The sequence below is a fragment of the Agelaius tricolor genome, unplaced genomic scaffold (assembly GCF_023055355.1).
Source record: "Agelaius tricolor isolate 1412-34295 unplaced genomic scaffold, bAgeTri1.0.p SCAF_13, whole genome shotgun sequence".
NCBI lineage: Eukaryota > Metazoa > Chordata > Aves > Passeriformes > Icteridae > Agelaius > Agelaius tricolor.
The window spans coordinates 20,532,786-20,559,651 of record NW_027269273.1 but is presented as its reverse complement, the minus strand read 5'-3'; the positions used below and the strand labels follow the sequence as shown (position 1 = coordinate 20,559,651).

The following is a 26,866-nucleotide window of genomic DNA, read 5'->3' as shown; positions in this document are numbered from 1 at the left end:
GGGGCTGCGCCCCTGTGGCCCCTGGCTGCCCGGACACCAGATCTGGCTCGTTAACGCGTCTGGAACGAGCCGGAGCCACCTCTCAGCTGGCAAGCACAAGGGCATACTTGGATTCCCAGGTTGGAAGATTATCTCATTCAGGCACAGTTCTCCCAAAGATATATAAGTGCAGTGAGCGTGGTGGTCCCTGAGAGCCCCAGCCCGGGGAGGTTTCAGCCACACAGGAGCACAGCCTCGGATCACAGCAAACATGACGACCATGATGATGAAAGTAGAAGAGCTGGTAGGTGCAACCTTCTTTCATTTATTCACAATGAATTATTTTCTAGACTGTCATTGGACCAGGCAGAGAAAGACAACCTTTGTGGATCACTGATTTAGCAGGAAACCACACTGCTGTGCTCTAGGTGCTTATATACTGTTTGTTATATTATTATATTTTCATTTTAAGTTTTCCTTGGGAAAGGGTCTCACCACAGATACAACTACACAGCTGTTTGGATTTGGCATCACAGCACAGTTCACCAGGAAAAGATCAACCAAAATTTAGCTACTTATTTGACTCTGTCCTTGATTTTCATTCATATATATTTTTAGAAGCCAGTAATCTTATGATCACACTAAGTAGTTCCTATATAATAAGGGACTGGGACAACATATTAATGGTTAGAAACTACAGTATTTTGTAACATTAAATTAGCAGCTTAATAATAGTATTGCTTTCTAATAGTAAACTAACAGTTCCTACAGCCACTGCTGTTCTTGATGTAGAAGTCTTTGAAAAATTAGGTCTAGACCACAAGTAATGGGACATTCCACTGTAGGATTCAGACTAAGAATGTCTGATCTGATGGAGAAACTGGGAAAACAGGAATGATTCAGTAAAACACTGCAGTTGTTTTGCCAGATGGTTTTCTTAAGATACAACTGCCCAAGTAGTTAATGATGTCTTAAATTCTTTGGTAAGGTTCTCACAGTTTCTTCTGCATTAGACTCTATAACAAATAGAATTTTACAAGGTAATCAAACAGAAAGGCAGTCTAGGCCACATGAACCACTCTCAAAATACACATCTGCCTCTACTAAGTTATCTCTTCATACACACTTAATTGGGCATCCGAAATATTTCTGAAAACTACTGAAAGCTGTGCTGCTGCACAGCACCACAAAGCTTCTGCCATTCTGCTGTGAGTGGGACATTGGTACTGACAGCAGTGGATAAAACCAGCCTTGAAATCCCTCAGCAACCCAATTTAACTGCTTGGGAGATGTGCCCCAGCCAGCTGCATCCCAGCTAAGCCAGGCACAGGCAGAATGGCCTGGCCTGGTTGTCATACACACTGAGAGAGGGTAGGAATGAGGTAAAAGCAGCCCTTAGCAATCTGTGTTTCCAGGTGGTGGCCACTGCAGTCAAGAATCCATGGATTATATTTTATCATGTTTTCATTTACAGGTGACTGGGAAGAAGGTGGATGATAAAGAGACTGGCAGCTTCCTCCCTGAGGACTTCAAAAATGGAGAGTATGAAGCTGCTGTAAGATTAGAGAAGCAGGAGGACCTAAAGACAGTCCCTAAGCACTCACTGGCCCGAGGTGATCTGGATTATGAGAAGGAGAAAAAGCAAGAAGCAGAGGTAGGCTCTTGGGTTTTCTGCTTGGATTTTTATCCTCACGTATGCATTTCCTGCTGCAGTCCTTGAAGTTCTGCCTCTCTCTAAGTTAGAAATACATGGTGAGCTAGAAAAACCCTTGGGAGACCACCATGAAAGGAGGTTGGTCCAAAGTCCACTGAAGACCATGGAGACCTGCTCACCTGTGTAGCCTGTAACACTGAGACAGAACCTCAACCCCCCCTACACTGCCTGCCTGAACCCCTGAGAGCTCCTGTGCCCAGGGGTCAGCTGCTGCTGGCTGGCAGTGGGGGGGAGCAATCAGAGCCAGGGAGACACCTTCAGCTGCACACCTAATGACTGCTACCAAAATTACTAACCCACCAATAGCATGAAAATGTTCTTCTTATGAAAACAAGGCATTACATTCACTAGCACATTTGGGAAGAACTGCTACAAATGAAACTCATACTGGTCTACAGAAAAGTACTAATTTCAATTCCTGGAGCATGACAATTCTCCCTAGATCCTTAAGAACTGATGTTTTTCCCCCCAGTAACAAAGTAGCTGTAATAGCTTTAATTTTTTTTTCTTTGTGCATAAGCAATCAACTGGCCTAAAAATTTCAAGTGATTTGGAAATGACAAAGTTTAAGTAGCAGGGGAAATAATACTTTGTTCTAAAACATGAGGAGTAAGAAAGTCAGTCTCAGAAACATTAGAATAAAAACTACTTAAACTTCAACAGAGACATCATTACTGGCTACAGAGGTTTTTTTTGAGTTCCTTCAAAGCAGGTTCCTAAGAACTTAGTGGGTTTCCAGTTATCCACAGTCAGCATAATTATTTTCCATTAGGCCAATGACCTGCAGACCAAACCACAAATGCAGAGAACAATAAAAAGAAGAGGTGGAAATAACTTGAATAAGAACACTTGAATAAGTTTACAAAACTGTATACCCTTTGACCATATACCAGTGTATTCACCTTAATCACACCATGGGACAGAATCTGTCACCCTGGGTTAGTTCCTGTTTGTGAATCTCCTGAAGCCAAAGACACCTTGTGGGATCTCAGTTCAGGAAACAACACCTGCCCTTGGTGTCAGCAGTGCCCCACACTCACTTCATGCCCAGATGCTTTTTACAAGCAGGTCTGGACAACTGCCCCATCAAGGAGACTGAGGACATTCTTTGTGGCTTCCCAAAATGTACAAACACTTGTGAACTGAAATGCTAAGATCATTCTAAACCTTGTTCTTCTCTTGAGGGTATGTTTTTAAGCAAAGAGAATTAAGTTCCAGTAATTTAGGGGCTGCATCGTTTTAAAAAAGGGACTAAAGAAAATCACTTGGTGGAAGTCAGTTGAAACTTCAGGAGCTTTCCAGCTTTCATAAGCTGCACACAAGATTTTTTAAAATTGTTGTGCCAGTGGTGGTAGTAGTAGCAGTGCTGCTCTGACTCCTGGCTTAAATTCATGTCACAACATACGGCTCAAGAAGAAGTTAGGAAGAGGTCTAATGGCATATGAAAAACTATAGATGAGGTAGAATTTCTTATGTAGTTAGCAACTTACTGCAACAGTCAATTAGTCCTATCTGAAAAAAAAATTAAAACAATTTATTTCAAAGTTCATCCAGTCTTACTTGAATTCAGCTGAATATTATCACATTGCTGTCCTGCCACTCTGAAAGGGAAGAGGTGGTCACACAGCTCAACTTGCTGCTTTCCCTGATTTGTTCCAGCTGAAGAAGAAGAAATTACAGGCCAGGTCAAAACTTGAAAATTTGGAGGATCTTGAAAAAATTATTGAGCTGAAGAAGAAGAAAAGATGCAAGAAAGTGAAAGTGCCTGTTTTAAAGAAACCTGAACCAGAAGTTATTGTAAGTTACTTCAAAGTAGCTTATTCTGGGAAAGTATTCATGGGGGTTTGTGCCACACACATTTATGTTCTCTATATTCTTTCCTTCAGACAGGACCTGTGGATATTCCTACATTCTTCAAAGCTGCACTGGAGAATAAGTTGCCAGTAATTGAAAAATACCTGTCAGACAAAGGGGATCCAAATGTCTGTGATAAGGTACGGTCTTCTTCCTAATACAAAGCCTGCTACAGAAGAGAACAAAAATAACTTTTACCATGAGGTTTTGTAGATTCCACCCTCATGAGAGGCAAAAAAAGGTGGGGTAAAGTAAATAAATTCTGGGTGTTGTGTACATCAAGTTTTCTAGTGGCCACTGAGACCCTTCAAAATCATATTACCTCAAAAGAGTCTGTATATTTAAAAGCAGGCTGTTGGTGCCCAGGAGAACCTGATTTTCTGTAAAAGGTGATCTTCCAATGCTATGGAAAAAGAGAGAAGAAATTTTTCTGCAGAACAACAGAAATAAGTGGCTGCCCTCATACTCCATGATGCATGAGCTGCACTTTCAAAACACAGTGTGGCATGTTGGATGGGGAACTCAACAGGCATAATTTTAAATCTGGATACCACACTGCAGATACTTCCCCCATCCTTTAAAATGCTGGGTAGGCAGCTCTCAGCTATCAGGTTGCTATTAAAATTTAGCAGATTTCTGGTCTCAAAAGCTCTTTAAAAGGAGCCAGCATGAAGTATGTATTTGCCATCATCCTAGGGAGGGCGGGAGAAGAGATTTAAAGATCTTTTGTGCCATATGTGATATCTAACCTTGCACTGCTTCAATTGCCAGTTCAAACGCACTGCGCTGCACAGGGCGTGCTCTGAAGGACATCTAGAGGTGGTGAAGAAGCTGGTGGAAGCTGGAGCCCAGCTTGAACAGAAAGACATGGTATGCACATCCACTCACACCTCTTCCCAAAAGCAGCTCATTGTTTTAGAGGTGCCAGAACCATTTATAGAAGTGCTTCTAACAGAGGAGGAGTACTAAAAGGCCTTGCAACGTCCTTGAAGTTTATCCTTAAAATAACATTGTTGAGAAGAGGCTTCAGGAGGGAGTGTCTGCCTCCCTGTGCCAGAGTGGTTGTTGGAAATCACAGAAGCACTGGCCAGCAGAGTGCCACAAGCAGGAAAGCCTGGGGTAGGGTAGGAGAGCTGAGGTCAGGCTCCCACCCCAGTGCTGTCCCCACGCAGGTCCCCAGGCTCAGCAGGAACACCAGGGTTTCAAGGCTGTGCCCGAGAGCTCCCTGCTCCTCTGCAATGCCAGCTCCAGGGGGTCCTGAGCACCCACAGCTCCTGCAGGTGCTCCTTTGCTCCTCTGCCCTTGGCTGCACTGCCAGCCTTGCTAACCCAGCGGGAGTCCCAGAGGGTGAGGAAGAGGAGGATTGACAGGCAGAGTGCGAGCATCAAGGGACCCCTTCCAGCACAGCTCAGGGAGGAGATGCTGAATCTTGTAGAGGACTTTGTGGACTTGCATAACATGGGGATTTGTTTTTTAAAGAGAACTATTCTTTCCCTTGAGTTTAATTTTCTATGCATTTTAGAACCTAAAAAGCATTAAATAAAAAATAATAACTAGCACATACCTGGCTAAAGGTAACTTCTAAGCTCAAGGAATAAACAAAACACATCCTCTTTCACAGCAGCATTGCCAAGATCTCTGTCTTTAGGAGTAATATGCAATGAATGTGAAGAGTGAGAAATTCACAGTACTGCAGAAATTAGGGCAAAATAAGAAAAGCTGTTACTAGAAACAATTTTTTTTTTACTAGAAACTGTCATCACTGTGTGATCACAGTGAAGTGCTCTAGGTTAAATCACATAAAATTAATTTGGATTCATTTGGAAATTTGGTTAAAATAGTGGTTTTTTTAATATAATGATGTATTAAAATACTTTAAATTTCTTTTTCCCATTAAAGCTTCATTCTACAGCTCTGCACTGGGCATGCCGGGGTGGAAATCTGGACGTTCTGAAATTCTTACTGGACAAAGGGATAAACATAAATGCAAGAGACAAGGTAAGTGCTTCTGGAACTCTGCAGCTTTTTAAATTGGAGACGAAAAGCTGGCCCTTACTCCCAGCAGCTAACTTCTGGCAGCTGTTTTTGAAGCAGCTTTCCCCTGTTCCATGCCACTGACCATCTCCTGCCCTGCCCGCAGCTGCTCAGCACACCCTTGCACGTGGCCGTGCGGACAGGTCGCTACGACTGCGGGGAGCACCTCATCGCCTGCGAGGCGGATCTCAACGCCAGGGACCGGGTAAGCATCGCCAGCTCTGCCCCGCCACTCCGGCACGCCGCCCGCCCGCACAGCTGCCCGGCCCGGAGCGGCCCCAGCGGCCGGGCCTGGCCGGGATAGGCCAGGGTAGTACCGGGAGCGGCCCCAGCGGCCGGGCCTGGCCGGGATCGGCCGGGGCAGTGCCGGGAGCGGCCCCAGCGGCCGGGGCTGACCGGCAGTGCCGGGACTGCCTGAGGCTGCTCTGACGCCGTTCTCTGTCTCTCCAGGAAGGGGACACGCCAATGCACGACGCCGTGAGGCTGAACCGCTACAAAATCATCCGGCTTCTGATCCTGCACGGAGCGGATCTGACTCTAAAGAACTGCGTAAGTAACAGCACAAAATCCAAGTAATTTTAAAATAAATTTCCCACCACAGCAAGGTTTTGAGACCAGGAGATACTTTTTTGAACAAGCTTAATTAGATCACTTCAGAGCTAATTAAAGTGCAGCTGAGACAGGGAAAGGGTAACTTGGGGGAGGTCAGGGAAAAGAGGAAAACCCAGTACCTCTTTTAAAACCAGAACCCACTATCAGCTACTTAGACATCACACCTTTCTATAATTTACTTTAATTACTCATATCATGAAAAGATGTAATAGACAGGACACTTACTCTGCACAGCTCCTGGCCTTCAACCACCACTGAGACAACAAGGATCTTAGCTTGCAAGAGAAATCCTTTTGTTAAGCCCACAGGTGAGGACCAGCCCCAGCACTAGAGCTGGAGGACTGGCTGTTAGCCTTACAGCCGGCCAGCACATCCCTGTGGCTGAGCAGAGACAAGTCCCACACCTGGCTGTGCTCAGAGCCACTGCAGCAGCAGTAGCATTGCTTGAGCTCTGTGACCACTTATTAAAATACAGCATTTGACAGACCTTTTCTCCCAAAAGCAGCAGTAGCATGGGTTTTACCATTGTCAGTCAAAACCCCAGGGGACAAGGAGGAAAACAGTCACTGGAGCACTCAGTACTCCCTACTCTCTGCCCACCTCCCTGAAGTGTGGCTGCTCTGGCATTATCCCTCATCAGAGTATGACAATTATGGAAGGTACAGCCCCAAAGGCCAGAGATTGCCCTCTCAGACATTGTCTGCACACAAAAGTTGGTCCTACTTAATTCCTGTGGCTCATACCGTAGTTAAACTCTTATCTGAATTCTGCTTTAAATGGAAGAGTCTCTTACTGAGATTGCACCTAAATATATTTCTAATCACTTGAAACTAAAAGGAAGACCTGCATGTTCTGCTGGTCACAGCCTTAGCCTAAGCCCACTGAAACCCAGGCAGTTTTCATCATGGGTCTGACCAGGACTGGGACTAGATTAGTAGAGCAGAAGTACTCTGATTCCACGGGTGCAAGAATAAGTCTAAGCCTGTGTGTGCAGAAGGGATTCACATCATGAAGATGCACTGAACAAGTATTTAGGAAAGAACAAGGACTTGGCCGTCATTGGATGAAATTAAATATTTCTCTGTTTCTTTTAACCAGGAAGGGAAAACTCCCATGGATCTTGTCCTTCAGTGGCAGAATGGCACCAAAGAGATATTCAACAGCCTGAAAGATAATTCCAAAAAGAGTGTCCATCTAGGTAAATTCTGAAGAGAGAAACCAGACCACGCTCTTTTTGCTGCTTTGAAATGCTTCCCACAAACCTGGATGAAAATGTCCTTGAACATCTATTGAAAATATTTATGGCACTGGATTATTTGAGCTGCCTTCACTGAAACTGCAAGAAACCTGCAAAGAAATTATTTTAAAAGACAGGTTGAGTGTTAAAATTCCACTAGCTCTAAAATGGCTTTATTTATTTCTATTTATTATTTATTTATTTGAAAGTAATTTTTAATGATGTTATTTAAGCTTTTTTTTATAGGTGCAATTGGTCTAAATGCAATTTTTGCCAGCAACATAAATCCTTTGGTCTTAAATGGCAGAATTTTCAACTGTAGTAGCAAGTTTTCTCAAGCCTTCCAATAGCTCTAAATAGCAAATACTTGCAACTGTTGCCTTGTCTCACTACTAAAATAACCTGTGAATTGAGTCATGGTATGTGGAAGAGCACTGGAAGGAGGTGTACTGAGGTGCCAAGAGGATTTAATGAAGCAGTTGAGTAATGGTGTTTACACAGGGTTTGGCAATCGTGGTTGATAACGAGCTTGAGGACAGAGCTCCAACCACCATGAACCCCTTTGGACTGAAGGATTCAGATGTAATGTTGTGAAGGTGAGAGGAGACTGTATCAGGGAAGTGAATTTTTTAAAAACTAGACTACTACAAAGTATGATGACAGAAGAATGCAAAATCAGATTATGTATATTTGTAAATTTGTACTGCTTTTTCTGTACATTTTGAACTGATCCATTTCAGAATAAATTAACTGAGTGGTTCTTTTTACTTGCTGGAGTGGTGAGCATGCATGGAGTAATTTTGTCTCTCTTTAAAGGAAGTTTACATCATGTCTCCTGCAAAATTCTTAAAAACTTAAAAGTCTCAGCTGCCAAGAGCAGCCATCCCTTACACTCCCTCTTTGTCACTGTTAGATAAACCCCATCTCACTTATTTTGTTGAGTGGAGGCACATGTGAAAGCAGAATGACAGTATTTCAGCTAGCTAGTAAAACAAAGTTATAGTTCCATTACTGAGTTTGATTTAAAAAATATCATCTCTTAGTTAGTCACTACTATGTGGAACATGAGACAACTCCAGTTACCCAAGTAAAGAGAGATGCCAAGTCCTGTTAGGAAAGGCAGGCACTTCTGCCTTTGCTTTAGCAGAAGCAGGACAACCTGCCAGCCAGGGCATGATGTCCCATGTCACAGAATCACAGAACAGTTGGGGCTGGAAGAGAATTTAAAGCTCATCTATTCCAACCCCTCTGCAATGAGCAGGGACCTTTTCAACACCATCAGGTTGCTCAGGGCCCTGTCCCACCTGGCCTTTAACGTTTCCAGGGATAGGACATTTACCACCTCACTGGGCAACCTGTGCTGGTGTTTCACCACCCTCATTGTAAAAGACTTCTTTCTTGTATTCTAACTAAATCCATCCTTTTTTAGTTTAAACCCATTATCTTTTGTCCTATCACAACAGGCTCTGATGAATATTCTGGAGTAATCTTTCTTATAAGACCCTTTAAACACTGAAAGGCCCCAGTAAGGTGGTGCTGGAGCCTTCTATTCTCCAGCCTGAACAACCCCAGCTCTCTCAGTACTTCCACACAGAAGTGCTCCATCCTTCTTCCCAGCTTTGTGGCCCTCTCTGGACACACTCTAACAGCTCCATGTTCTTCCTGTGCTGAGGACACAGCACTCCAGATGCTGCATTCAGTTAAATGCCTGATTATCCACTGGGTGGCCTGACAGACAAATATGTCAGAGGATCTCACACTACTTCACCAACCCATGTCAGCTGGCTTTATAGTCTGCTGACCAAAGCAATGTCCTGGGCAGTATCCTGAGGTGGAGTCAGAAGTAGGCAGCAATGAATAGCTTTTCCTGGAAAGCCAGTTTTGGAGTGAAGTTGCACAAAACCCAGAGGAGCAAGAAGAACCACCTATTCTGTCTGCAGGCAGCTCTCCTAGACTGAGGCCAGCAGCTTCAGACAGGTGCTTTTCTCACACAAGCGCCGTAACTCACGAGTGCCACCCTGCCAGCCACAGGCCTGATGTGTGCTCACATCCTTCTCCACAGAAATCACAGCTCACCTCCACCTGCTGCCCTTTGCTGCAAGCCACAACTTCCCTGCTTGTTTCTGCCCAATTACCTGCACACTGGCAGCAAGCCTGGCAGGAAACAGAAATGACATCAGTGCTGGCTAACTCAGTGCGTTCATCACCTAACTCAGCAGCAGTTCAATCATTCAGGCACCCAAGTGGCCACAGCAATGTGCTTCAGAAAACTGGGGGAGAAGACACTTTATTAGATACAGTGCTTCAGGAGCTAATTGAAAAGTTTCTTCACAGGCCACTTGAAGGTAAACTTCATCTACAGGCTTGCAGCTGTACAGAGATGTGTTTAAAACTTGAGAAACCAGAGGAGCTAGACTATGAAGGCATGTGTTCTTAGACATGTTTTTAATAAAAAAGGAATGCATGTGTACAAGTAAAAACTTCCACGTTAGAAATGTTCTGTTGAGTTTGCATTAACTCCAGGACACCTAAGGGAGGGTGAAGAGTCAGTCTCCTGCCCTTGGCCAGAAGCCCAGCATGACCTTTCAGATGTGGTGAATACTATTCAGCAGTCTCATTCACATAGTTTTTCCCACTTGAATGCTGGAAGAATAATTCTTCTGCCGGCTGAGCAAGGTAGTAAGGGGAAAAATTAGGTTGGCTGGAGGAAGACTCAGCACTGGGTAAAGACAAGATGGAGGCTTCTGTTGACAACTTGTTCAGTCCTCAAGCTTGAGTCTTAGCTTTTTTGCAGGCTGGCACTGCTGTTTCTTCCTCCTCAACCTTGCGAGGCTTCTTCACCGTGTACACCACACCACAGGCACTCTTTCGAGTTTCTGGAATACACAAGCAGAAGCTGCAGTACCAGCACCTCAAATGCTGAAATAAAATGCATTTAAGGCATACTCAGTTCAGGTGTCCATGCCCCAACCCACAGCTGGACATGAGGAGCAACCAGCCAGTCAGCACACACAGCAGGGAAGCAACCTGCAAGGGCAGGAGCTTGGGATTCACTGCATTACAGAGTGGAGAAAATACCGGGGCAAATACAATGGTGGGTGTAGAATTATAGCAAACCAAGGAACACCAAGGTCTGCAGGGGCTGAGGAGCTGCAGAGACACAAAATCAGAGGAAACCAGGCTTAGTCAGTTCAATAATCACAGAAGGACACATTCTTGAAGCGCTATCAAAAGCACTTCTGAGCCAAACATACTGTTCTTAAAAAAACACTAAAAAATGCATTCACATACCCCAGGATTCTTAGACTATGTGGGCACAATTGTATTGGCAGAGGATCCCCTACATACCAAGGAAGTATTTTATGGTATTCAAGAATTTTATTTACAAAACTCTCAACATTATAATGAAATACTGGTCAAATAACCTACTGAGCCCAATCCAATTTTGTAATTACTGGTGGGAAGCTTCTCTGCAAAATCTGAGTTAGAAGAGATTCCCTATTCCCTACAAATACTCTATTAGCAGAGAGGCTCTGCAAGAACCTTGAGAAAAATATATTGACTTATTCTGGGCTAGTATCCTCTCTGGGACAAGGGAAATGACAGTTGCTATTTAATTTCACAGATAAGATAGATGACAGGCTTGAGAAATCTCACATAAATTTGATAAACTCTGTATTTCTATGTAGATGAGCAGCAGGCCGGAGGAGAACCTGTTGATTTTGCCATGAGTTTGAAATGTTCTACACTGAAGAGTGAATCAGAAATAATCCACCTATTAAAGCATCAGAAAGGGACATGACTAAGCTGCTTCTGCACACATGCTGCAAAAAGGCAAATGCAAAACACATGCATACCCATTTTATGACGTCAATCACTGAGTTTTTGTGAGTGTCACCAAGATCAGCATTCAAACCTTTCCAAAATGGGGTAGTTTCACTATGAAGCACAGCAGCAGGTTCCTATTTTGGTTCAATCCTTTATGACTCATTAATGTGGTTGCATGAGTCCTCCAGCACAGACAGCACCGCCAGTTCAGCCACTGATTTGCCAACATGGCAACGAGGGAAAATAAAACAGCCTTGCCACACAAGCTCCTCTTCATGTATTGGACAAAGATTACTTCTTTGTCTGATCTGACTTGCTCTGTAAGGTCTCAGACCTTTTGGAGAATATGCATCCACAAGAACTCAGTTTAACAAACATACACATTATTTACAGGAGCTTCCAAGTGCTCACCTCCATGCAGCATGGTGGCTCTGCAGTTGGTGGACACAGCTGCCTTTGCTTCACCTTCTGACAGGCCAAACAGCAAACCTCTGTCACTGCTGCTCAGGATCAAACACACAGGAAGCAACACACACAACAGGGAAGGCTCTCTGCACAACAGGCTTGCTTACTCTACAAATAACTGGGAATTAGCAAAGCTGTAACTCAAAGTGACATTTTGCATAAGGTTACCCAGAAGCAGAAATGAGACACCCAACCCTCCTGGCTGCAGTTCCCCAGCAGCCCTCCTGGAAAGCTCCTGGCAATGTTGCTTCTTTCCAGACAAGAAGCTGTACTTTTGAAAATAAAAGTCTGTCAACACAGAAACATTTTAGATATGCATAATCAAGAAAAAAATTACCCCTCAGAAAATTTCAGCTTTGGGGACAGGGCACTGTCTGATACATACGCATTATGCTGAAGTTTCCAGCCACCTTTAGCAAGGATGACACCACCTTAGCTATGTTAATTTGGCTTGAGCCTGACTGCTCATTTTAAGAGGGAAGAAAAAACATTGTGCATAAAATCCTTCCAGGCCACACAGCCTCCCACATGGTTCTCATGACTCAGAGCAAGCTCCTTCCCTTCCAGGGACAGGCCAAATATGTGCTTCAGGGGTGGGGAGAGTAACAAAAATGCATCTGAACTCCTAAAAGAAGGGAAGACAAGACACTCTCCTTTGTTTCTAGAACACAACAATGTTATTTAACATTACATGTATAACTAAGGACTGGAAAATCCAGAACAGAAGTAGTTACTGCTCAGATAGGAACTTCTAATTTTACATAAAACCAATTTTATAGCTTCTGCTACCAAAAATGTGACACTTTGGAGATACTAAATAATAATTTCTCATATGGTTCATAGCGTCCTTAGATTTTTATGGGTTTTATTAATTTCTCCATTTACACCCACACAACATTAATGCACATCACAACAAAACATTCCTGGAGCTGAACACAAACATTATTAGTTACAGTGATTCTCATGCCACCCCATGACCAAGATCTGTTGCTCCTTCCACACACATTCAGAGCCTTGATTCACTGAATGGGTCACCAACAAGTACCACTGTATAAAGTTCAAGGACTGTAAAGGATGAAAAGAATTTCAAAACCACTTTGAACTTTCCAATGCTACTACTAACTGCTGCCTTGGACTTTGGGAAAGGATACAGATTAGCCACATCATAAGGACCTCGGAGCTCTAGAGGCTAAAACAAAACAAAGAAGTTTGGATATGTGAATGCCGGTGCTGTTAGGCTGACAGTGTGAGCAGGCAGGGCAAGGCTATCAGATAGGCAAGATTAAATGCTATATAATAGCAAGCTACTGAAGATAACAGTAAATCAAGCAAATACCACTATTTTGGCAGAGTGTCCATCAGAGACAAAACTGTCATGAAAAATACCACAGCAGCAGCAGCAAAAAAAAAAATCCCCCAAAAACCAACAAAACAAAACAACTAACCAAAAAAAAAGTCCCAAAACCCACAATACAATTCTTTGGTAATGGCAACCATATTTAAACATACATTTTTATATGTTTAATGTGTAATTAAAGCTATATTTTCAGCCACAGATAAAATTCCAAATTGTTCTGACTTTAAAAAAAATCTGGGACTTACCCTTTCAGCTGCACTAGATATAACTATGTTCTGGAAAACAAAAGAGTACAAACATTCATCTGTCAGACAGCACCAAGAAATGAAAAAAAATCAGCAAGATGCAAAAAAATTTTTGAGCATTAGCTAAGTTCAGGCTCAGAGCCCAATTAAACATCAGGGTATCTGATGCCCTCAGATGAACTCTGTCAGGGTGGGAATCTTAATTTGGGGACATGATAAACTCAGTTATTGCCCTGTCCCCTACACAGACAAGGCACAGACACAAGCCCTCCCTTGCCATTACAAACCTCTCACAGCCAGATAAGAGATTAGTAAGCACATCTCATTTTAGAGTGACAGGCAAAGCAGCGTAAGTGTCCAGAGTGATGGCATTAAGCAATCACCTATCAGCCTGTATCTCTCATAGTGGACTTCAAAGTGCCCTTAAGGGTAAAGAAAAAATGCAGAGCTGCAGGCACTGTGTTAAGAAGTGTCCCCTTTATTTACACCAGTTGAAAAAGGCCCCACATAAACAACAACTCACCCTGAGCTGTAACAGAAATAGATGTAGGAGTCCAGGATCCCCCAGAAGCAGCTTACAGATAGTGCCTTGAGACAGTTTGGTACTCCCAGATTTTCAGGCTATGCTGTGGCAGTACCACTCAATGCTAAGCATTCATGTTAGCCTTGACCATACCCACACTGGCTCAGGAAATGTATCTACACTTAGGAAATGGCAGCCACTTTGTGCCACACACTCCTCTCCCTTAACACTGGCACCCCTGTGAAAATCACCAGGCAGAGAAATCCTTCTCCCTTCTCTCCCAAAAGGTTTCTGCAAAACAGGCATGTGACTACACTGGGGCTGGCAGATCCCACAGCTCAGCTGCCAGAGCTCTTCTGATGCTGAGCTCCAAGGATGCTCACCTAGGGGGGGCCTGTTTAGCTCAGGTGCTAACTCTGCAGCAGCAAAATCTCCTTGCACCTTTAATTATACTGAATAAAAAAGGCTTTGGGAATTCCTGCTTGAGTGGGTGAGAATTAGAATTGTGCTGAGGCAGAGACAGACTTTCCCTCTCTGATGTCAGTACCACCAACACATCACTCATCTCTGGTTTCAGGGTGGGCTTTCCCCACACTGCTCTGCTTCCCCTGCCACCTCCTCAGCACAAAGAGCTGGGCAGGCACCGCAAGAAAATGTCCTGTGTGCAGCCAGAACTCAACAGCTGAAAGACCAGTGTAAAACTGACTGCATGTTCACAGTGTGCCAAAGGTTTCCTCACGTGCTGAGGAGAAGAGCATGGGACAGATGACTCTGCCTCACCACAAGGAAAGCCAGAAGCAGAAGCAATATATACATCAGAGTGACTTAACAGCACACATCCTGACAGAGCCTAGGACATTGTTTTTTCTGAATACTTCACCTTTAAAACGACTACACTATGGATCCCAAAGGTGCTTTTGGGCATAAGTGGTGCTGACTGCAAGAGCTTGCTGAGAAAATTCAAGTTTCCTGCTGCAAACTGTAGCAACTAATGCCTGTCACCCAGGCTCAGAGGAGCTCCCAGAGCAGCTGTATGAGCCATCTGAAGGCAGCACAGGACTGTGGATCACTGCTGTGCACTGGAGATCAGTGCTGTGGATCACTGCTGTGCACTGGAGATACGCCCTGCCTGGTTCAAAGGCTTTCACTAGGGGAGGGGTAACGTGGAGGAGGGACACAAGAGCAGATAAGAAAAGCATTGCTGGCAAGTGAAGAGCAGCAGGCAAAGGCAAATCCAAGGCAAGAGCTAAAGGCAAATCTAAAAGGCAAAACACTATCTCCCCAGGTAAAGCAGACAGCAGCTGTTCAGTACATTGCTCCAGGCAGCCTCCAACTCAGTTACCAAAACACAGGAGGTGAGGGACTGTGGCTATACACACCTTCTGTCTGGCAAGGCAGGGGAGTTTCTCCTTCATTCCGTGCACATTTTAATATTTTAAAGACACTGCTCAATGCCAGTTCTGAGATCACAAGTAAATTTCTGAAGGTTTCTCTGCCCTGCTATAATAGAGGAGGAATAAAAGTATCCAAAAACTACTATGGGTTGAGCAACTACACATTACAGAACATGAGAGTTGCATGCCAGGTGCCAACAGAAGCAGCCTATGGACCAGCCATCCCATGTTTCATTGAAACAAGGGCCTCTACCTCACTGACAGAGCAAACTCTCAGTAAGGGAGAGTTGGTCCACAGCCTACTGAGTCTGGAGGCAAAGAACAAAGACAAGCTAGCAGTCCTCCTCCTGCCTGACAACAACTTGTCCTGTGCAGCTCCAGCTGATTTACCTTCCAGCCACAGATGAAACCCTGACTGACAGATGCAGAGTGAAAGGGCACCATGCATAGACTGAACATCTCGCTTGCCCTATCCATGATACCAACACAGCTGGTGCTCTCCAGTTCATCAATGAGCACATGAGAAGCACATCCTGAACTGCACAGGGGAAAGAGGAACAATATCAAAAAGGGAATTCCAAAGGAAAGTGGTCTGGTGTGTATAGAAGTCATGTCCAAGTCAGTACTTCATGTCATCACCTGCCAGAGCTGGGCTTCTCAGGACAGGCTGTGCAAACACTCACCTCTTCTGTAGCACCAAGGAAATTAATCTGTTTGACCCACCCTACTGTTCTATAAAAGCTGCCATGCTTGAGGAGAACTGAGGTAATGAAGGATCTACTTTTAATTTACCTTCCAAGCTCTACATCCCACTTGAGATTTTCCAAATCCAGCTTCTCTGACTAGCTACATGTGGCAGAGGCCATTTGCAATACAGAAGAGGGAGCTACAATTTCTGTTAAATTTGATATGACCCCCTATTAAAAAACATGGCATGAGAGGACACAGCATAAAACAGCTTAACCTGGTAGCCTGGGAGGAGGTAAGTTATGAAAGCAATGTGTTACAGGCATCTCAAAGTTACTTCTTCCTTGGGTTTCAGTAGAATGGAAGAATGCAGCTCATCTGACTGCAGCAAAGCCTTGGCTGACAGCCAGCTAGCTGTGTGGTCTATTTTGGACACAGAGAATTTACTTGTTAACAAAACAAGATTTCTACTTTTTTAAAAAATTGTTTTTTAGCCCCCATATTCAAATTAGGCAGTCAAAAGAGCTTTTGGTTAATGAGAAATATGAAGTGGAAGATTTTAAAGAAATAAATGAATTTCAGTTCTAGTGCAAACCTTAGATGTCTGGCACTTTAATCTCCCTCCATCCCCTCCCACTTTTGTTTTTGGGAATTGCATACCATAACAACACATGGGTTGTTCTGGAAAAAGAATCTAACAGCCTGACAGCTTAAGAAGAAAGCATGCAGTGGTGCAAGATTGGAAGTATCTGGAGCTACAATGATTGTGTCCTTGTGTTAGTAGGCCAAAATTTAGTCACAGCTTCAGATGTCCCAGCATCAAATTCATTTAAAATGGCTCAGTCTGTACAACTCCAGAAAAACTTGAACTGATTTAATTACCTTGTTTTCACTTGAGAGCTTACCTTTCCTTTGCAGATCTGCATCAGGCTGATGGCATTTGAAATTGTGTATCTTCTCATAGTAGAGTCTTTGATGGCAGGTGTGTAAAGAAGTTCAAAGTAGATGCCTCGATCTATTGCCTTCACATGAAAGAGAGTGATCAAAAATCAAAAGGAGAGAAGCCTAACAATCTAACAACTGCTGTCTGCTATTGATGCAGCTTACTCTCACTTTAACTGTGTCACATACAAAGAAAAAAAAAAAAATGTTCCAGTAAGAGCACAGCATAGCACGAAAGGAGAGTGGGGGAAGGCTTCACTGTACACCAGATACGTGTGCATAAATCTTGGACAGATAAATGAGGTTTAACAAACAAGTACCAACCACTTATTTGCTGTAATTGGCTATCACTAATATATACACACAATCAGAGTCAAGGAGACAGATAACCATTGCTGGTAATCTGCTGTCTTGAAACTTTGAGGGCCCAAGTCCTCTAGTCCCACACCCCACTGTAAGAAAGATCATCACTTCCCTCAGCAGCCATGCATTGCAGATGAAGAATTCCTCCTTGCACAAAAGCAGCAACGAGGACCCTTCTCCTGTCTCACAGCATACTCTGGTGTTTGTGACAATGTTAGAAAACATTGAGTCACAGAAGAGGTTTCAAATACTAACACTGGTTATGTTTTCAGCTGCTTTGACATCCTTTGCTGTCACACTGCCTCACCAAAAGCCCAGTATTCTTGTTTTTGCAAACACAGAAAGGTTAAGCAACTTGCACACAGTGTGCTAGCAATAAAGACACAATGTAAGGCCAGGAGTTCTTTTTGCCATGGCAATCCTACATTTGCCTGAAATGATACTCTGCTCTTACACAAATATTATTAAAATAGGCTACAATGGTAATACTGTAAGAGAGTCCAGTAACTGAATACAGCTGGAATTAATCCAGCTCCCACCCATGCATGACCTCTGTATACAGCACAACAGAAGCTATACATACATCAAATGTTTTACATAGATCTGGCCTGATAACTGCAAACAAGAGAAGCCTGAATTTATCAAAACCAAACAGGTGATGGCAATACACCAATTTCCAGTCAAGGTGGTTTTTAACCTCATCCCTACCACTTCAGCTGCCTGCCAATCTGTCTGGCACTGTAACAACCAAAACTGCCTGCCCCAGGATGCACAGACCAGTCCAACAGACAGACTGCCTTGAGGCTGGGAGTGTGGAAGATGAGAGGTAGCTTGCAAGGAAAATGTCTCCCAACACAGGGCTCTAAGAGCCACACAGCTTCTTACCTGGGCCACCTGCTGCACTTTTAGACAGCTAGGGTACTTTCATACAGTGTTTCATACAAAATTGTTATTCCAAGTGGAATGTTGAAATCCTCAGTTTACCATAAATGACAATGTATTATTCCTATTCTGTCTCAGAATTAATTCTAGTTAAATTTCAATTTTTATTCTAGGTCAAACTTTAAGGAAAAGGAAGTAGGATTACTAGCCAATTCCAAATTTAAAATTTTGAGAACTAAGTTCTACATCAGCCAAGAATGCCCATGTGGAATGAACCTTTACATATACTCAGAGGAGAAAACAAGTTCCCATAAGAGCACATCCAGATTAGGTTTTCTGGCAAACTACCAACAGCAGGCAGAACTATATTTGATCCACACTGATAGCCATCTTGGGTCCCACAGCATATATTTAGCAATGCTACATTGGGTTCATTTACCAAGACATTCTTTTGTCCAAGAATGGATTCAATACAGTTGTCTTTCAAGTAACCAGCATAACATCCTTCTCCTAAATTAACACTGCCATTCACATTTCCTGTCTTTTAAATCAAAGAGCTGTTTATCTGTTTTGACACAGCTGTACCATTTCTGGTTTGGGAAGCAGCTTTGTCAGCACTCACACCATATCTCCCTGCTTAGCAGCACAGTGGCCTGAAGGCTCTGTTTCCACTCCTTGGGAACACCACTTCTGCCTTCTTAAGTGGGGGACAGGAGGAGAAAAAGAAAGAACATACAGCAATGTGTATTAAGTGCTGCAGTGGAGGCCCTGAAGTGAAGGACATTTGAAACAAAACTATACATTATGCAAGAAAATAAAAGAACCACTTGGATAGGAATGGTGGGTGGAAAGCAGTAGGGAATTCGACTCAGATTTTGTATTTAATGTCAGTCTAACAGCAAGAATACAATTTAGATGTAAATTTACCATATTCACAGGGGGCCTTCGGAAGTAGAATGGCAGCTTTTCTGTTACATTTATGCAGACCAGATCCACATCTAGTGTTGTGCAAGCAATCTGCAGCAAAGAAATAGGAACAGATTATTAGATATGCCAAAAAATACATAACCAACTTAAGGTGCACTAATATTCTCCTTCATTTCTTAATGCAACAAATGCCTCTCCAGGGTGAGATCAATTTTAAAATTAAGAAGTACTAGGCATTGCAGATATGCCAATACAACAGCAGCATTTGCGACTTAAAACCCAAGTCTTCCCTTTCTTACAGAACTAATTTTACAATAAAATAATGGTCAACCCCAAAGCAGTACTTACTTTGTTTTTATCTGACAGAGGACATGCAGAAGCAATGTTGGCTTTTGACAAAACAACTCACAGATAATGAAGACCAATCCCAGTTTAGAAAGGGAAGAGCCCAGGAACTGCCCCTTGTCCCATCCTGCTCTGCTTCCAGTGCAGCACCTGTTTGTTTTCAGGATTAATTACTTTTACCAGCATGGTAAAATAGAGAAAAGAGAGAATAGAGAAAAGCATGAAAAAGCACTCCCTTTCCTGGCTAAGTGCAGCTCCTCCTGACAGCCACACCTCTGGCAGAGTCTGGAGACAGCACTGAAGGCTGCAGTTTAAGAATTTAGCTTTGAATTCACACCACAATTTACAGGTTGTATTAAGAGACAGAGGAAAGGAACAAGGGGCAGAGGCTCCTCACACTGAGATACAGGAAAAATTAAGGGGACCTAAAAAGGAGTCCTTGATTAATCTCATGCACCCAAGGTAGGAATTGTGTATGCCTACTCTGAAAGGATGATTGCACAGGGCCAGACTAACATCTGTAAGCAGTGTTGTAACAAAGAAGGTAAGACAGGATGGAGAAGTTGAAAAGGAATTTTCTGTGGGTAGGGGAACTCTCTGCACTCAGAAACCTGGCAGCAACTGCTCCAAATACACCTGGGCCAGGTGCCAACCATTCATCCCTCCTCCCAGTGGCACAAAAGCAGTGGGGGCTGTGAGGAGCCCCAGGGGAAGGGCTGCTCTAACACAAGGCACACTGCTGCTTGGCAAACTGGTCTTCTACCAGTTTGTTCACATGGAATTTGGATGGAGATGAGAGCAGAGGCCCAGCTTTAGGAATGTTTCTTAGCTGTTGATAGCACTCTCTCCTAGACAAGACAGCCACAGTACACATGCAGGCAAACCACAACATTTTTGAAGTTGAAATGTCTCTGCCAGAACATTCAGACTAAACTTTTTCTTCATGCCCTACCTTTATCTTTATCCTCCAATAGGCAGGACATGGGCTGCCTGTGGAATCTATGGCATAGAATTAGATTTGCAAGAGGAAGTTCAGCCCTACTACAGTCAGCTTCCCTCCTTTTCTTACATGAGGTACAAACTACTACACAGAGGTGATTTATGGGAACATGCACAGAACAAATAGCTCTGAATCATGCCCTAGGAAATATGTCAGTGAGGTCATAAAAAATTCAAGAAGAGATTATGGCAAAAACTAAGGGAAGTGAGAATAGACATCAGACACATGCAAGTTGTCCTATTTGATGAGAAATCAAGCCTTCCTAATGAGCTCCAGAAAAACTGGAAAACTCTTTACCATTTTGCAAATTTAGCACAGTGGGACAGGGAGTGACTCAAAAGCCAGAATATCTACAGGATTCCAGTGACATGAACATGTCACAAAATATGGAAACCAAGGAAAAACAAACTCCGAGTCATATTCCTCACATATGAGGAATTCCTGCACTGTATGAAAAACTGGAGAGCAGATTTCTCCAAGAACTCTAATGTTCAGCCTAGCTCTGGCTCCCAAACAAATCAAATATGCAGTCAAGCTAAGGCTACCCTGGCTGCTGGAAAGATCTGAAGTGCAACGACTTCATCCAGAAAATGACGTGCAGCAAGTTGCACAGCCCAGCAACTGCCTGGCAGCACCGTGGGCAAGAGCCCCATCTGCTGGGAGAACCCAGCAGCTGTTAATAAATACATCTGCCCCTGTCTGGGCGCTCTGGAGCAAGCTCTGGCAAACTTTTAGGAATAAACATTGAAATTTGACTTTGCACTACATCTTCAGGCGTACATAGGTAGGTTTTTTTAGATACTAGTGATATGCTAAGTGCTTACAAACAGCAGACAGAGCTAACTAAAACAATCATTAAAACAATCAGAAATCTTAGAAAGCAAAACGCAGCAAGTACTCTATTACCTGCAGGGAGTGGGCATTCCTGCTGCAGGCCAAAACAATCTTTTTGGGAAATTTAAACAAGGAGCCCATTCTACAATTCACAAATGTGGCTTCCTCATCCCCTTAAGGATATAAATTATTTGAAGAATTTGAGCACATCTTTCAGTACATATCACTGCCACACTCAGCCACAAAAGAGCTTCCCTGGCTTGTGACAAAAGGGCACAGACTAGTTTTTGGGCCATGCTAAAATTGGAGTACACCTCCAATGGTCATGTAATTTTTTCACAAAAACATGAAAAATCTTGTTCTATAGAGAAAATATAAGTGCCAAATTGTTGGTGAGAAAGATGATGCTCTTGAGCTCATGCTGAGTTACCAAAAGCCAATAGGAAGTTAATTTGCCATGCAAGACCCACTCTTGAAGGCTTTATTCTTAATAAAGAAATATCCATGAGTTGTAAGAGGCCAACTGCATGTGCTGAAACCACCTGTGTAAAGTCCCTTTCACCTGTGTGATACCTCTGTGAAACTGAATCAGCTCTCCACAGCGAGACATTCTAAAATCTCTAAACAAAAGGCAGCCATACAAACCTGCCTTGAACGTGAAGGATGAATGAAGTCTTTCACCTCATGCACTTTGCAGGAAACACACCTGGGTTCCCTCCCCAGCTCAAAGTGCTGCTAGCATGGAAGCAATGGAGATAATCTCACTGAAAATCCTGCTTCTTTCCTCACAGCCTGTCCATCACCTGCCAGAGTGTCAGCTTAGCCAAGCACTGTGTGCACTGGCCTGCTGGAGCACAGCACCCCTCTGCGCTGGCAAACTCTGCGTGCCTGCCTGCCTGCCTGCTGAATCACTCTGGGAAAGGGCATCTGCCTGGAAAAGAACTTGGCAAAACCTCTGGTTACTGCTTGGCCGAAAGCAGGCTCCCCCAAGCAAACTGCCATGCAGCTGAGCAAGCAAGCAGCTCAGAAGCAAAGCAGACAGGGACCTGCAGAAATGAGTGGCTGCTTAAACACGGCCACAGCTGGATGTGCAACTGCAGCAGGAGGAGTGATATGGCTGAAAATAAACACTAATAACCCTTAAGTGAGAGAATACCCTTTTCCCAAAAAACAACACAGCACACCCCAGCTGATCAACTATTTTCAGGTGCTTGTTTAAGCACATGATAAACTGATTGAGCTCACTGGAGAAATGAGATTTTACACTATTACCAGAGATCAAAAGAAAGACGTGGAGAGTGGCCAGCAAAAAATATTTTAAACCATTTGCCTCTGTCACACCCTGAAGAGTCCTAAAATCTTTCAAGGGAAATAAAATTCAGAAATTTGTTTCATTTTGCTGTAACTCTTATAATTAATGTTTGAATTCTGCTGAAAAATTCTCTAAAGTTCATATTCTTTGACAGCCTCCTGCTTTGTAGTTTACTTGGACAAGACTTGAAATAGGAGGAGAAATACTGTAGAAAAACGAAACAGAATAATACAATTTTAATGTGGCAAAACAGGTACTCAGCAGTACTAGAAAGTGGCTTTAATTTATTTAAAAAAAACCAACCACCAGACTCAGTTTTAAACTGAGAAGCTCCCTTTGAAAGTAAATTCTTCAAAGAAACTCCTTTTTTTGCTGTCCCTGTCCCTCCTTCACACTGCTTTAAACTGCATGCCTGCCTGCCAAGGCTAACAGAGATGGAACACTTCCACCTACCACCAATTCAGACTTAATATTTACAAGCTTACTACAGGACGGACATCAAATTTTGGGTTTTGTAAGAAAAATTCTGACAAAAACATTACTTTTTTCAAGGTGCTCCACCCAATCAGAACATCAACAGCTGTTATCAAGTATTTGAGAACAATTTAAATAAAATATGAAGGAAATGGAGGTGAACAGCCATCAGGTAACTCACAGAACCACATTAGTTCCACTTTAAAATCCTCCCTAGCATTTTTGCGATCAGGAGTAACTAGTTCTAACAGAAGATCACAAGTGCATTGTGATGGGAAGTTGTCAAGAGTTTGACAAGCTAAAGTTGAAGACAGAAGTTTTCTACATGATAGTATAAATATATTGGAGGAAAAAAAAGGATGTTTTCTCTCCTCACTATAGTACAAGGCACATAAAGGCAACCACAGTGCAGGGCATACAAGCCCTTTCATCAGGTAGGCAAGGAAAATGTTTCAGACTTTAACCTGTCACCTCAGGGTCCTGCAGCCTCCTGCAAATCCTCCCAAACCCCTCCGCCCATCAACTGCCCTGGCAGCCTGGATTGTTTGATTAACTCCACGAGGTCTTTATAAAATGGGAAATAAAATCAAAACAAAAGCATGTACTTAAATTAGCACAAGGCACTAAAGGCTACTGAATGAGCATTACTGATGAGATGATTGTACTTACATGGAACAGTTTCTCAGTTTTTGGAAATACTGCTATGATGTCATATAACCTTATGTTTGCAGATGTTGATCTCTATAAAAGGAGCAAACAATTACTACTTTGAATTCTGATAGATGACAAAGCCATGCACAATGATTACAACCAAAACAATAAGAAAAAAAAACCTTTTTCCCCTGTCAAGTACTAAAACAAAGCCAATAATCATCCAATTACACAGCAGGTTTCTACAATGAAGTCATTAATTCTCAATTGGAGGCTTGTCCCACCAATTTACTAAGACACTTTTTGCTTTGATCTTGTAGCACAAAAACATAACCAGATGCAAGGGTTGTTCTTGGTCTTCTAGTTCATGCACAGAAGTCCAGAAACCAAGGAACAGAACTGTTGTTCCCTAATGATCACAAATGATCAACAGAAGCCATATATGCTCTTGTAAGTCTGCATCTCCTCATGATCACATTACTTGTTAGAGATGCAATCTCAGAAACCACAGCTGAGTGCCCTATAAATTCCAGGATCTTGTCCCCATAGAATTTCCAAAGTTTCATTCATTCATTAAGAAAAGGAAATAAAAGTTTCAAAATTCCTTGTTGAGTATACTTACCAAGAGATTACAGTGGGAAGGATCAGAAACAACAAGTGTTAGCCTGGTCAAGACTTTAATTCTTTTAGATGTCCCCTACAGAAAAAAGAATAATATAAAAAAAATTAATAACCCAAAGGAAAAATTTGTGGTAATTTCCACCCAGTCTGCTATAAAAAGAAAATGGTGTCATGCTTATAGTCTTGCTATACTCATTTTCTTAAGTCTGAATTACACTTCCCTAATTTACATTATCTCTTTGATATTATACCTGTTCTTACAAAAAATGATTTACTGTGTCTCTCTGGGGAAAGATGAATAGAAAGCAAAAAAAAAAAAGAAAAACAACCATGCAGAAAAATTGAGTATGTTTTGCTGTGATTCCCCATGCAGGCCACAACTCCAAGGAAAAGCAGTTCTTGAATTAATCAATGTCAGTGACCCAAAACATATTATTGTACTTCTTTATATTCAAGTTTTGCTCCATCAAAACCACAAAATTATTTTCAAAACTTAAATTTCAAGAACTGTACTGCAATTATTCAACTACAAGCAGATTCAAAATTCACACAAAGCAACTTCTTTAATAATTTCAAAAATAATGAATAGAGCCTACTCTGATGCGAGCTTACTATTCTTCCAATGCTTGGAGCTTGAACCATGAAATAATGGACAAATTTTTCTTTTTTGATTAACACCTCATACACAAAATCACATATACAAACATACAAAGATAAAAAAGGGTGACTCAGAATAACAGTATATCTATAGAATGTAACTAGACATACTTGTACAATAGGTAAAGATGGAAACAACTCTGAAGGGGATACTGGCTTCATGATTTCCTTGAAAGAGAACAGAACAAAGTTATTAAAAATGTCATGGATTATGTTTACATGTAAACAAAAACTGTGTTCTAATCTTAAGAATAAATTTACTACACTAAGAAAACTATTTTTGTGAGACAGTACATGAACCATATTAAAAATTAATCCAAAGGCAGTTCTCCTGAAATATAAAATGGGAGTTTTGTTACAAATAAAGAGATTTGTGCTTGTGTCTAGATGTGCATTCTGCAGCTAAAGTTATCTGGAAACATGCAATAAGGCAGCAGATTTACTAAAGAAAACACAGTAAGAACAAATAATTCCAAAAAAAATTACCTGTTTCTTTTCTTTAAAGTCAATGACATGATTAAGTGCAACTACAGAATATCCCACTGAAAAACACACAGTAAAAATTTGGTTAAAATACAGTAAAAAACAATTCCAATGAGAAAACTGTAAAATACTCATTACTTAAATGTCCTAAAGTTAATAATCACGTGCAAGTTTAGATTTCACAGTATTTTTTAAGACGACTGGTTCACCCAAAAAGTGCTTTAAAATAGAAAAAAAAAATCATCTGTTCGGCTTTTAACATAGCCCTGGCCTGACAACTCTCACTCAATGGCAGAGCTTTATGAACACAAACACATGGATTTGGTGTCCCCAAAGGTCTGGCCTAGCTTGGCCCCGGTTATGACTTTCTTTATGGAAAACTGCTGTAATCAGGACAGTTGTTAAAACTGCAGATAACGCAGAGCCGGCAGAGATGCAGCTGTCGGAGAAGGCAAAGCAGTAATTCCAAACGATGCCGACTGAACGGAGGAGAAGGTCTGGTTCCCAGGCTCTGGGGAGGATGACAGACTTGGCAGGGGCATTCAAACCTCCCGCCCCAAACACCGCACGGGCAGCACGTGGCTGTGCAACAGCTCCGCAGGAAAAGAGCCGGGCCCTACCAAACTGCAGGCGGAAAAACTTGTGCACGTAGGGAAGAAAACAACTGTGGCACTGGGACAAGCAGGCAGAGACAGAGCTGCAAGGCGCAGCAGGAGCTTCCCCTGCGGCCCCGTCCCGGGCATAGGCAGCCCTGGGCACTGGGCTGGCAGAGAGCCGCGGGCTGAGCGGAGCGGCGCCGAGGGAAACGGAGGGAAGGGAAGGCTCATCCCGGGGAGTCCGGCAGTGCCTGCCGAGCCAGGGGAGCCGCCGCTCGCGTCCCGCTGCCATCCTGCCCGGGGCCGGCCGCGCTCCCCAGCTCGGCCCCACCGAGCTCCGAGCCGGCCCCGCCGCCCGCCCCACTCGCAGGACTCACGGTGCGCCGCGGCCTCCAGCAGGCTCTGCAGGGACTTCTTGTCCGTTCCCTGCGGCAGGTTCAGGTCGGCGAAGCCGGCCATGCTCCCGGCGCGGCGGGCGGGCCCAGGCCGGGCACGGCGGCGGCGCACGGCGGCGGCACCGCCCCTCCGCCCGCGGCAGCCTGGGCCCTGTAGTCCCGCCCGTCCGGGCCGGCGGCTCCCGTCGCCCCGCAGCGGGGCCGTGCTCCGCGGGGCCCTGGCTGCCTCGCCGCCACGCTGCGGTGGCCTGGGAAGGGCCGGGCGGTGATGGCTCGGGTCTCAGGCGGGGGCTCTGAAGGCGATCCCCCAGGATCGTGGTTCGTTCCCAGGCAACGCACCCCGGGCTGGCTCTGAGGGGCATCCCCCGAGGCAGGGCATCCCCGAGCGGCTCTGCCGCTCTCCGTGGCCGCAGCGGCGCCGGCCGAGGCTCGCCGCGCCCCTCGGAGCCGCCGGG

At 43.5% G+C, this 26,866-nt stretch overlaps 2 protein-coding genes across 2 annotated transcripts; one reads left to right on the top strand and one right to left on the bottom strand.

Annotated features, from left to right (window-relative positions):
* The first annotated feature begins 250 nt into the window (after positions 1-250).
* Positions 251-8,197, top strand: ANKRD1 (ankyrin repeat domain 1). Its single transcript, XM_071439201.1, has 9 exons — positions 251-283; positions 1,454-1,633; positions 3,353-3,490; positions 3,580-3,687; positions 4,319-4,417; positions 5,447-5,545; positions 5,688-5,786; positions 6,032-6,130; positions 7,292-8,197. The coding sequence occupies exons 1-9, from the start codon at positions 251-253 to the stop codon at positions 7,400-7,402; spliced, it is 966 nt and encodes a 321-aa protein (XP_071295302.1). The 3' UTR covers positions 7,403-8,197.
* A 1,659-nt stretch (positions 8,198-9,856) lies between these two features.
* Positions 9,857-26,866, bottom strand: RPP30 (ribonuclease P/MRP subunit p30). Its single transcript, XM_071439105.1, has 11 exons — positions 26,394-26,866; positions 25,424-25,479; positions 25,049-25,105; positions 24,282-24,356; positions 23,678-23,749; positions 19,044-19,133; positions 16,835-16,951; positions 13,326-13,355; positions 12,875-12,912; positions 11,670-11,749; positions 9,857-10,306 (listed from the first exon to the last, which is right to left on the bottom strand). Exons 1-11 carry the CDS (start codon positions 26,473-26,475, stop codon positions 10,197-10,199), a joined length of 807 nt encoding a protein of 268 aa, XP_071295206.1. The 5' UTR covers positions 26,476-26,866; the 3' UTR covers positions 9,857-10,196.

Bases quoted from the DNA above. Each gene is read 5' to 3' on its own strand.
- ANKRD1 (XM_071439201.1), top strand. From the start codon at position 251: ATGACGACCATGATGATGAAAGTAGAAGAGCTG. The intron at 5,546-5,687 runs GTAAGTGCTTCT...CCCTGCCCGCAG, and splicing joins ACATAAATGCAAGAGACAAG to CTGCTCAGCACACCCTTGCA. The intron at 5,787-6,031 runs GTAAGCATCGCC...CTGTCTCTCCAG, and splicing joins ATCTCAACGCCAGGGACCGG to GAAGGGGACACGCCAATGCA.
- RPP30 (XM_071439105.1), bottom strand. From the start codon at position 26,475: ATGGCCGGCTTCGCCGACCTGAACCTGCCGCAGGGAACGGACAAGAAG. The intron at 24,357-25,048 runs GTATGTCTAGTT...TTTTTTCTGTAG, and splicing joins CATCTTTACCTATTGTACAA to GGGACATCTAAAAGAATTAA. The intron at 10,307-11,669 runs GTGAGCACTTGG...TGTGTATTCCAG, and splicing joins AGCCACCATGCTGCATGGAG to AAACTCGAAAGAGTGCCTGT.